We start from the raw sequence: 12,626 nt of genomic DNA on the forward strand, positions 1-12,626 counted from the left end.
GAACTGTATGATTGAAAACAAAAATTGATTAAATGGTAAAAAATAATACAAAATATGGGCGCGTGTATGCGCACGTGCTCACAACAACCAAATATTCACACACCCCTATAAGCTCTAACCGAATGAATATTCCACCTTTCTCAAAAGCACATCGTACATTTTGCTACGTCTACAACCCATTAGCATGAAAATTCTTAATGTAAAACTTAGATTTTCTAAAAAAATACCAATTCATGAGGATCCTACTGAAGTTGTACAGAAAAAAAATTAGCTACAAATTCAGCAAATTTCATATTATATACAATACAAAATGATACAGTTGAATCAAGCCATGAGGGCCATGTTAGTACAAGATGCAAGGAATGACATCTATGTATACATTCAAAAATAAAAGGAGAACGGCTAAAAATGCAGTCAAATGTCGACACCAGTGATTTTGGCCCTTTGTGCTTCATCCTTCAGAGTTAAAAATGCCATGCTTACCAAAACATCACAATAGACCTACTCCTCCTAAGATGTCAAAAACCTCTACAAATCAAGGAGGATAATATCAAGGGCACTAGAACTACTCCCATGAAAATTGAAGGCACCCTTTAGAAGCCTCTTTTGATTACACTCACCAAAGGAACCATGCAAGATACAACCAATGCCAAATGAACGAGAAAACATCTCTCTCAAATCCAGCCATGGCCTTTGTATGAAATCAAGGGTGGAAAACCAACCATCACGGCATTTCATGACCTACTTTGCGGTATACCAGTTTTGTGCACACTTGGCGTCGACAGAGAGACCAACTTTAAGAATGTTCTTGCCATTAAAGGGTTTTGACATGCACTCAACAACTATGGCCTTCGCGACCTCAGCGGACTCTGTTGGCCCTTCCAATATGACTTCATCATGAACCTACTTTGCCATATGATACCATGTACAAGGAAGTGTGATTAATTACATGTTAAAAAAAATTCAGATTTGAAATAGCATAGATATTAGAATATAGTGATTGAGTAACAGTCAATAAACAATCACAACAATCATGTTACCAGTATATTCTAATAAGCTTATGATTTATGAAAGCAAAGCAACCTTTTTTTATGTTGTAATTGTATGATGGAATAACTACAACGAATGCAATGCAACTGTTATTAGAATGACGTATGGAAGCAACACAACCGGGATGATATCATGAGTAAATGAAAAAGTGACTTCATTTAAACCCCAAATAGATCACTTAAACCCCAAATAGATGAACATACTTGAATGGAATGGAACTTGACAAAAAGTGAGCATAGAAATCTAAAAGGAGAAAAATTTAGACTTAGTATTAACCTGTAGAAGTAACTTCCATCCAAGCTCCTTCAACTTCTTGTTATTGGATATTTGTAACATGGCACACATGGCAACATCTGCTGCACTACCCTGTTGCATTTGACAAATCAGAAAACAAAAAAGGTAAGGTATGAAGGTGGGGATGGATAACAAACTTTATGGATTTATGGAGAATGGTGAAAGAATATAAATCTTTTAGTCTTTTACTAATAAAAAACACCATGTATCAATTACCCACCATAAACATTTTCTAACAAGAAAGTTAATTTTCAAAGGTGGTGTGGTTATAATAAAAGATTGAGTCCCTCAAATGAGAATGAGACAAGTAAATTTTGATATTTGGATCCTGCAGTACTTATTTAAATTCATTTAACTTTTTATAATAGTCATGTTGCCATAAATCTTATTTCACAAGGTGAAAAATGTAAATTTTTGCATTGGGCCAAAAGTCCATTAAGCTCTATTCTAACAGAATACCAAATACTCACTGAAAGTAATTGAATATATTGTGGGCCTGCTCTTGTAAAAATTAGTCACCTTATTTATATGGTGGGGTTAGGATAAGGAAATCAGTATATTTGAAATTTACCATAAGTAATCATCAAACTTAAAAGTAGTGACAGACAGAGGGAGTGTAGCACATTATTGTATTAATGTATTAGGAAGAATCAAGGACCTGCACTGGAGTATTAATAGCAGCTCGCTCAATATGACCTTTCTGGTAGCTGTAAGCTGGGTCTATTTTAGGAAACCGCCGGGCTCGTCCTAGCAATGTGTGAACACATTGAGATTCGCAAGCTTCTTTTTTGCGTTCCTCTTGCCATATAAGCACCTCTTTTCTATCATTATACCAAAGGTCAACTGTTCTTTTAGCTTCTTTAACAGAAACCTGAGCGAAAAATACATGTAACCTTATTTTGATAACCAAATCAATAATCAAGGGGACTTGTAACATATTCAAGCCCTCAACAATAAGTTATAGAATTCAGGGTACCTTCCAATCCTTGGAAAGCCCAACTGGAGTTTTTCCATATGCAATTGAGAAGTTAAGCATTTTGGCTTTCCTTCTTTCAGAAGCAAAGGCATCCTGAAATGAAAAAGGGAAGTTAAAAATTGACATGAAATATTATACACAGTTTATATGGAACAGCTGTCTATATTTTTGCCTAATCTTGACTTTAAATTTACTAAGTACTGTGCCTGTGTCCTCGTAAGTTGTTATTACAATAAAATTGTAGGGAGCATTTACCTTGGGTTGGGAGGGCATAATATAACAATGCTAAGCTGCTAAAAGAAGCTTAATTAAGCCTCACATTGGCAGGCTTACTTTTATCAATGTACATCAGTGTTTGCGGCACTGCCCCTTATTTCCAGCGATAAGTTCTTGAATTCTGGGACTTTGTTCAATTTTTTAAGTATCTCTCCTCTCAATTTAACATTCATCAAACCATTGTTGCTACTATCTTTCTAGCAGAGAATTTATTTCCTCTATAACTTTTCTTGATAACTGAGGTACATCAGCTGGCAGCCAATTCCTGGAAACCATTCTTTCACTTTTTTGGGGATGAGTGAGGGGTGGGATTCAATGTGAACAAAAAGCTTTATCTTCCTAATTGACATACAATAGATTACAAAATATGCCAAATTAACAAGATATACTTGTGTATCTCAGAGCAGGTGTTATGATCAGGAGAGGAACTGGGGGTTTGTCTTCACCAGACGACAATTTACAATTTACCTTCAGGAGAGGAACTGGGGGTTTGTCTTCACCAGGCTGAGCATGCCACTCAAGAAGAACTTCTTTTTTCTCAACTGCTTCACGAATAAATGGGTACATATTCATTGCAGTTCTTGAATGAAAATCTCCACCAGCTTCAAAGGCTTCCAACATGCTCTTACAATTAGCAAGATGTGCAAGAATTCTAAGTTCCAACTGTAACAATATGAAACTCCATCAAGAGAATGAAATTTCTTGCAACTAATTCAATCGGCTAGATAAGTAGATTGCTAACCTGTCCATAATCAGCAACTATAAGAGAATTCCCTGGAGCAGCTATAAATGCTTGACGGATTTTGTACCGGTCCTTTTCCAAAGCAGGTTGATTCTAATTTATGAATTATATGTTAGATTAAATCTGTAACGTTTTTAAAGCCAATGATTTTAATCTAATCCATCTAATACTCGTATTTGAATTTCAAAGTTCAAATTAAAAATCACTTAAATTCATAATGCAGTGTAACTAACATTAAGCTCAAATGATTGTAAAAAATTTAAGAGATAATGCATCAAGACCAAGGAGAAATTAGAAAAGAAAATGAATGTTTCTAGTTGAAAGTTATATGTTAAGACTTGTACTCCCCATCCTCTTCCAAATCCAAATTAAATGAATACATTATTCTGTATGAGGAAGGAAGATGTGTTAATACAAAAAAAAAGAAAAAAAAAAGAGTTTAGTGAGTTGTCTTTTCTTTTATCATAAAATTGCTAGTGTATAAAATCATTCATGTGTCTTCAGTCTTCACCTAACAGTTTAAGCGTTTGAGATGGTCCATGACATGGTATTAGAGTCTCTATGACCAAGTGGTTGAGACTTGAGAGTTTGATCTTTGTTGCCCTCATCTTCTAATAAAAAGTTGAATTTCAGCACAAGGTGGGCTAAAGCATTTTCCACGCTTCAAGCCCAAATGGCTCTTGTATGAGTGTGCGTGTGCATGCATTAAGCAATTATGTATCTTCACCTAACAGCTTAAACTTAACTGTTGATTCATGCAGGGAGGATAAAGAAATTTTCTCAAAATGAGAAAAAGGTCATGAAATAACTTCAGTCAATGGGGAAGATGTTGGCTCATGTTATTATCTAAAACAATAATCTTAAATTAAGCTTTTATTTCATATCAATAATAATTGTTTGGATATTTAGTGTTTTATCAATAAGTGAGTTGCTCAACAACTATTATTATAAAATCATTTTAGTACCTTAAGAACTTAGCATTGTCAAGAACTGACTAGCTTAAGCTAATAGGTAAGGGCACACAAATAATTATATATGTAACTTGGCCTGTCATATAAGAGGCCTTTGAGCTTGAGTGATGTTGGACAATGCATAGGCCAAACCTACCTTGGGCTAAAAAGTAACCTTTTATTTAGAAAAATGAGAGCAACTATGATCAAATTTAAGACCACTTGGTCAACAAAGGCTTTGATATCAAATCAATAATCAACTCTTCTAAAAGCTTCAGTTATAAAGTGAAGACACATAACAAAAAGATGGAATCATATCATCATCAGTCAATAAACATATACAGATGAAGGAAAGGAAAATATGAAATTTAAAAAATTTCATGTAAACCAACAGGCAACAGCTAATAAGCTTGCAAATTAAAAGAACCTGCAGATTTGGCCTTCTTGCTGACAAGCGTCCTGTCTCTGTGTTGATATTTATGGAACAATGAACACGCTGATCCTTTCCTGATATATTATGTCCCTGCCATTGAGAACAAGAAGCTAACATAGAGCATACACAATCACAAAACAACCGAATCATAACAAACTTAAATATGTATACATAATCTATATTATACTAACAACCTCCTTTAAGTTCATGCAGCCACTGGATTAATCAAGTGCTCCTAATTCCATCCTCACACAAACAAAAACTAGCCTTGACTGTGTTTATATTGCACTTATGACAAACACTATTAATGCCAATCACACTGGGTAAGCAAATTTTACAGGGGCAGTATGAAATCAATAAACACAACCAGAAAAGGGATATAATTCAAAATAAAATTTTTCAGAGAAGAATGACTACCTGCAAGGGAAGGATGAAATTAGAGATCAAAGAATCGATTGAACAGACTTCACATAGTGCGGCAATTGCATGACAAGCTTCTCTCCCTTCTTCATATGTTGGAAAAGCATTTAAAGCTGTTCCATAAGCAGAATTGTCTATTTCAACAGGTGCAACTTCATTTTGAGGAGGATTTCCATCTTCATCTTCAAGATCCAAGTCACATTCCTCATTGAAGTCATATTCAGCAGAAACTTTGCCCGCCAGGATTTTTAAAGCATCACCACTAACTGAGGGCCAACCACTTGCCGTGTACGTCTCAACATTTAGGTTATATCCAATGCTATTCATCTTGATATCACGAAATTTTGTGGGCGCCTTTTTCCCTTCTTCAATCACTTTATCAAGATTGGGAATTTTGAAAATCCGCTCGGTTGGAATTACCTCATTATGGTTTTTTCTGTAATGAATAAGAATAAACAGGGGACAATGAAAACTTTACTTCTATCTATATAGTATATATTATATACTAGGACAACTTCGCGTAAACAACAGAGAATAATGTTTCTTAAATGGAATTGTAACTTTTTCCCCCTTTGTGAGCTAAGCTAGAACAACATACAAAATATCAAAGGGTTAAGAATCATGGATACATTATACTTAAATGATTCCCATATTGATACAAATAGAATAGACCCTATCCCTAAGCCTAACCCTAGAAGTTCAAAATCCTTCACCCCTCCAGCAGAATGGGTTAAAAATATCAAGGTCAGCCATATTATGATTGACACTGAATAAAAATATCAAATTCTTTAAAAATGAAAAACCAAAAAATTTATGACTGGTGACATCATACCAAGCAAAATAGTATTAGGAGTATCTTGAAATGTCACAATCAAGCAATAAAAACTAGAAGTTAAGAACCTTTTTTATCCTATGGAATACTCTATAGCAATAAAGAGAATATAACACAATGATCTGGCCATCAAAGTTCCATGAAAATGACAAGTTACACTTCAAAGAGCATAAGAACCAGTACTCTTACCGTTGAATTGTTTCAACATACAATATAAAATTGCCGATAACACTAATGTGGAGTTTATAAGGCCTTAGGCTCTCCAACTATTTAACTACAATGGCTAGCTTTATGGTGTGGTTCTCTCAAGGTTCTTATCATATGTAATATGTCTCTATCTTTTTACATAGCATATTTCCGTAAAAGATTCCATGGTACCTACCGCAACTTCAAAATTATCAGTTTGTTAAAGTAGAAACAAATGCTCCACACAAGATTTAAACAATGTGTACCTGTTCACAGTGCCACCAAAGAGCAGTACACGCAACTGTGCATCACTTCCAACATTCATATGCTTGGCATCAGGACAATACCTAGATGCCCATTTTCGAAATCTATTAACAGCTGCCTCTTGCTCTGCTTTGGCCACCTTTTCTATCTCTTTAAGATATAACTGATCAACTAGCATTCCCTCAGATTCCATTTTGACCAGAAGCTCTCCAAATGGCTGCCAATATTCCTGGTAGAAATCATACATGTTTTTGTGTAAAACACGTACTCCATCAAGATTCCAGGGCATACCTGACAGATGACTCTTTAGGCTCTCATAAAGCTTCAGAGTGCTTCTAGCATCTAAGACAGAGTAACATATCCAAGGTATACGCTCATCTCTTTGCAGCACTTCAACAGGAGCAATGGTGATCATTTTACCCTCAGATCCATCTTTCTTCACCTTTTTCTGACCAAATATAGTTGTCATTGACACTTTACCAATCAAATCCTTTTCATGGTCCAGCTTAGCCTTAGACATGACCTCTCTGTCACCTGTGAGTGCTTCAAGAGAATAACCACCAACCCAACGTCTTGATGAATCCCATAGTCTTGCCATATGCATTGTATCAGCATGAAATCCAGAAACTTTAAATCCATAGTTTTGTATAACATGGCAGTCAAAGCTATAGTTATGCCAGACCTACAGAAGGCACCAGTGACTTTATTTCAAAACTTAATTTTAATCACATCACACAAACCCAGTAATATGAAGCAAATATGAGTTTATGAAGATGAAGCTAGAACTATGTGATTGGAAAAGCTTTTAAACTGAGTATTATATACTTTTTTTTAAACCTTTTTTTACAGAAGCTACCATTTTTAGTTATTGAGAAAAACATAAAACTGATTTTTTCAGTTTCTTTTTCTTTTTGCTAAATCTAATTTTTTTTAAAATAAATCGTTTTTAATTAAAATAATTTTTAAAAAAAAGTATAAAGAAAAGGGTCATTATTTTGCCACACCTGATGGAATGACATCACTGACAAATACTTCACTAAAAAGAGGGGCCAAATCTATATTACCTAATTAGAAAGGAAGTGATGAGACAGTATAAATAAATAGTAAGGAAAGAAAAGAGATTTTTTGGTTTTGGTGTGGAATTGGGAGGAAGTGCACAAGTCTCTCAAGCACTTGGAGGAGACTGTGGTTCAAATTTCCTCATCTACGTTCTTGTGTCACGGCCATACAGGTCAAGGGCAGAGGTTTCTATCAATAATCTTTCAATTTCTTTTCTATATTTTGATTCAGTTCTATCAGCCTCCTGTATAAAGTATAAACAAACAATTCTTTCACCAATTATTTAGTTTGTTGCAGGAGAATAAGGGGTGGATACTTGTAAGGCATAGACAAAACCCAAATGTTAGACATTACTCACATGCACCATAGAGAGGATCAATCACTAATTAAGAGGGGATTTGTAGGTTTCTATTATGGGAGACATACAAGGGCATGCAATATTCAGAGATTAAGGAATGAAAAGGAAAATATTTATTATACTAAGTTTAGATGTATCCAACATAACTGTAAGACAATCCATATCATAACCATTATGTGCTTGCGTTAGAGTAAGAGGAACTAAGCATAGAAATATATGAAGTAAACATTCACCAAGTAAATAATACAACACAGAAGATGATATTCTAGTCATTTTATAGAATTCCTAGAGTTTTGTTCATTCCCTCAAAGAAAGCTGTTATAGTTCATCTCTGTCTCTCTATATCTCTTTTAAGTTTTGCTCACATATTTACTGGCAAGTACCCTGTGAGATCTATGTGCATTGTACTAGCATTTTACAACCCTCCCCTTGTGTAATTTCTAAACCTCCGATGGACCTCACAAAATAATACCAAAATAAACATGCCAGGTTCGGTAGTTGGTATATATTCCAGTAGAAGCTGCCTTTAGATAAAAGAGACTAGAGATAGGCAGAAATAATATGTGACACACTGAAAAATGTGTGACTCTTCCCTGTTTAAGTTACAACAAAATGAAATAAGAACATCAAACTGCCTTAAACAACCAACTTTAACAAATATTGCTCCTCTAAAAGATGCAAATTCTTTGTTCTGGACATAAAACATGTACCTGCCAATTATTTTCCACCAGGTAAAAATTAATTTCAAGTATCAGGCTTTCAGCACTGATTACAATCAAGTATTAATATGACACTAAAGAACAAATTAAATTGCTAATCCTACCCCTAAACACATTGGAAAGGAATATGGATGTCTTTATATACATCTAGATTATCCAAGGATAATTTAAGACTAGCACATAGCAGATTGTCACATCACGATTACTATGATATTAGTCAACGACCAATCCAAAAGTTCAAGCTAACAAGTAGTCAAAGGTTTATATTTGTGCTTGAAGCATGGCGCATAGGACTATTTTATTTTGTGTACATCCAGATTAGTAATAGGATACAACATAAAAACAGTCAGAAGAAAGATAAGGTTACCTTTTTGATGGATGAATCTTGAAAAAATCTAGCAAACTTATTCATGATCTCTTTGCCTCCACCATCAAGAACATCTACCCAAATACAGGACTTTCCACCTCCAAAATCAGCCTCTGGCCCCGAATAAATACTAAAACATATTATTTCCCCATGATCTACAGGTGTTTCTTGTTTGACATTTATCTTTGCCACCTTTGAAGACATTAAAAATTGGCACATATTACATATTCAACATTTAAGAAATACAAGTAGCCAAAAGATTCAAATTTATATAGCTGTTAATGTGCAAGCAATTGAAGAAAGGGTTATGAGAATAATATATCTTTTCAATTTGTATGAGTTAAGGACAAAACCACTGAACGCATGTTCAAAGGATACTTATTAGAAAAAGAATCTAGTTGTACAATGTTGCAACCAAGGCACAACCATAATACAAGTTAACACGGTAAAAAATTATACCTCAGTATCACATGCATGAATAAGATGCCTGTAATTTACTGTAAGCATCTTAGCAACTTTCTCTGCAAGAGAAATATCATTAACAACCAATACATCTTCATAGATACTACAAAGCCTGTCACAAAGTTTTGATTGTTCCTCCCTACTACGTGTCTTTTTAACAGATGTTGCATTAGTTGCATCCTTTGCAGTTGTACCCGAACTGTGATTGCCATTAACTCTATCAACTTTCTCTTTACAGATCTCTAATGAAGGTACATTTAACTGGGTGCCCACCCTTTTAGTGTCTATCAACATGTTTGAGTTGTTTAATATAGAATGTTTGACTGAAGATGAGGCAGGTTCACCAAGATCCTGTTGCACAAGATTGTGCCCCCCATTCACAGAAACAGCTTGTTCCTGACCAGTGGAAGTAATTGTATTAGATGCAACACTGCACTTACTCAGAGCATGCATATTCTTTTTTCTTTCAGACAATTTAATACTTTCCTTAACCCAGTCTCTTTCATTCCCACATTTTTTATTAGCAGAGGTTCTGGGCAATCCAAAATTTTGAGGAGCCCAACCCACCATCCTTACTTGTCTATTACTGGAACGTAATGAACCCAGCTCTTCATGTGTCATTTCCTCCAACATGCCATATGACACATTTGAAAATTTCATAACTGAAATATGTACTGGGGATATACGGCTATACTCCATGTCATTACATTTATTCAACCCAAAAGACGTTCTCTTTGGACAGTATAAACCTTCTCTGAATTGAACAGAATTACTAGACAATGTGCTACGTTGAAGGACATGGTTGGCAGTCTGGATTGTTAGGATTTTTCTTCCCCTGTTACATATCATGCAAAAAGTTTAAATATATATATATATATAGAAAGGTAATCAATGGAATATGTAACAGCATATTTAACTTTTCACTTTTGGCATATAGAAGATGCAATACAAGAACAATCACCTAGGGCAAACAAGACTATCCAGCCATGCACTAGCCAAAGAAAAATAAAAAACTTACGTCATGTAAGATAAAATAATACATATTTCATGAGTAATAATAATAGAATATTTCCACCATCCAGTATATCATTTGTGCAACTGTGGATCTTTACACTATAAAAGTCAATGATTAACAGAAAAAACAATTTAAGCCTACCCTTTGTTTGAAGAGTAATACAAAATAATGATTTCGAAATAAAAATACCAAAATGTGCAGAAGAGAAAACAATAGGAAGACCACAGAACTGCAGCAACATCATTTACATATCCCTTCATGATTTACAACTTACCCTTCACCTTTTATCAACTTGCCATTCAATGCTGATTTTTTTTAATCACTAGTTAGAAGTTAAGCAACTAACAACTTTGAAAACGATTATTAACATAAATATCAAGTCAACCAGCAACCATAAATCTGTGTGAACTTTACAGTCCCTTTGTGGCTTGCAGTGCAACAGCTACTATATATCCTCGAGCCTTTTTTACCTTTTGCTCAAATCATGTCAAATCCTAATACCCTGAATCCTCAAGTTATGAGTGAAAATCTTGTCCAACCATCCATAAACTAAACATTACAATTACGCAGTTACAATGTACAACCTTAAACGAAAACCCCTAAAAGAATTTTTTCAACATACTACTAACAGGCACATACAAATACATTCCAGGCAAAATCCTTCCATACTTCACTATAAAATCAAACCATTTCTACGCCTTTAAAAACAGCAGTAGTAATTAGAGACCTCACAAAATACCACAAAGAACAAATGAAACAAAACTTATACTTCAAAATTCATATATTTAAATGCATCATTGACACTAATAAAAGATAAAATGCAAAGAGAAACCAAAGCTACCAAAGAACAAGACAGTTCAGCTCAACAGTAGTCCACAGCAAATCATATTCTCCAAGCCATTCAACAAAGTCAATCACTAAAACAAAACAACACAGTGAGCATACACACATTACTAACAAACAACCAAAAACAATTCAACATTTCACCAAAAATTCCCAACACCTCACAGAGCCTTTTTCGATAATCACGAAAGGAGAGGGATTTAAGAGAAGGGCAAAGGTGAAAGAAACACCCAATGAAGAAAAGATGAAAACTTTGAAGGAGAAAGAACCTGGGGTGGGGTGGAGACAAAAGGGACCAAGAAGAGAGAGCAACACGAAAGGGGCGGGAACAAGAGGGGCAATAGTAAGAAGGTCTAAAAGGGGTGCTCTGAGAAGAGACCCCCATGGCTGCAAGCCTCCCAAGCTTTGTGTGTGCCAGAGTTGGGAGACAAAAAGGGCAGTGGCAAAAAGGGTAAGTATGAAAGGTGGGTCAAGGCCTTATTTCAGTATCAACACAGGTGCATTCTGTGAGTGAGGCAGTGCAAAGTGAGGCCATTGGAGGGTAATAATAAGAGAGAGGAAGAGAGGGATTAGAAGGAGAAGAGAGGTCATAAACCCTGGCACTTTGAAAATTCATGCAAGTACAAAATGGAGAATGAAGAGGAATAAAAATATTAAAAAGAAAAATGAAAAACATAGTAAAAGGGCTTGTCTTTTATGTTGTTTTTTTGAATAGTCAATTGTTTAAGGGACAAAAACGTGCGGATTAGGTTAGGGTGTTGCTTGATGCTGAGTTATGTATTGTCTGGTGTATAAGCCTTCTTGTTACAGAGTCGGGCTTGGCCATTTTGTTCCTTTGATAATTCAGTATTGAATCTTAGGTTATTAGTTATATGATTTTTTTAGGGCCATGAGGGGTATGAATCTTATGTTATTAATAAAGTTTAGTACAGTTAATAAATAATTAAGTCTCTTAAAGATATTGGTTCAGATTTATAATTTTGCTAAAAAAAAAAACTTTTAAAATATTTATACTTGGAAAAAAATCATCTTAAATTGTTAATTGAGAGATATCTTTAATATATATTAAAAATAAGATATTTTCATTTTTTAAATTAATTTGGATGCCATACTATTACAAAATAGAAATTTTTTAACGATTCAAAATATTCTATAATAATAATTTTTATCACTATAAGTAAGCATTATAAAAAATGTATAACGGCAAATTTGAATCATTGTAGTAAAGAATCTTAAATGATAATTAGATGTTAATTATTATTTTTAAATGAAAATACTTTAAAGAATTATCTTAATGAAAGTGTTTTAAAAAGTTATTGGTAATATTTTGTACACCTTATGAACATTATTAAATTAAAATAATTTTTTAAATAAATAATT

The 12,626-nt window shown here is 34.2% G+C and overlaps 1 protein-coding gene across 2 annotated transcripts; it reads right to left on the reverse strand.

Moving 5' to 3' along the window:
* Positions 1–111: 111 nt before the first annotated feature.
* Positions 112–11,873, reverse strand: LOC113854640 (DNA polymerase I B, chloroplastic/mitochondrial-like). Of its 2 annotated transcripts, XM_027485774.1 has the most exons (12): positions 11,516–11,873; positions 9,386–10,223; positions 8,927–9,118; positions 6,426–7,105; positions 5,139–5,577; positions 4,716–4,811; positions 3,339–3,431; positions 3,065–3,259; positions 2,321–2,413; positions 2,003–2,215; positions 1,327–1,416; positions 112–903 (listed from the first exon to the last, which is right to left on the reverse strand). In XM_027485774.1, the coding sequence occupies exons 1-12, from the start codon at positions 11,629–11,631 to the stop codon at positions 742–744; spliced, it is 3,207 nt and encodes a 1,068-aa protein (XP_027341575.1). In that variant the 5' UTR covers positions 11,632–11,873; the 3' UTR covers positions 112–741. The 2 variants fall into 2 exon arrangements, with proteins under 2 accessions (XP_027341575.1, XP_027341576.1); XM_027485775.1 differs by lacking the exons at positions 112–903; positions 1,327–1,416; positions 2,003–2,215; positions 2,321–2,413 and adding an exon at positions 2,691–2,935.
* Between the last annotated feature and the right edge of the window lie 753 nt (positions 11,874–12,626).

The sequence above is a fragment of the Abrus precatorius genome, unplaced genomic scaffold (assembly GCF_003935025.1).
Source record: "Abrus precatorius isolate BTA unplaced genomic scaffold, Abrus_2018 Scaffold11, whole genome shotgun sequence".
Lineage (NCBI taxonomy): Eukaryota > Viridiplantae > Streptophyta > Magnoliopsida > Fabales > Fabaceae > Abrus > Abrus precatorius.

Coding starts and splice junctions, on each gene's coding strand:
- LOC113854640 (XM_027485774.1), bottom strand. CDS start 11,631: ATGGGGGTCTCTTCTCAGAGCACCCCTTTTAGACCTTCTTACTATTGC. Junction 4,812..5,138: donor ATTTCATCCTTCCCTTGCAG/GTAGTCATTCTT, acceptor TCTCAATGGCAG/GGACATAATATATCAGGAAA. Junction 3,260..3,338: donor TAGTTGCTGATTATGGACAG/GTTAGCAATCTA, acceptor ATATTGTTACAG/TTGGAACTTAGAATTCTTGC.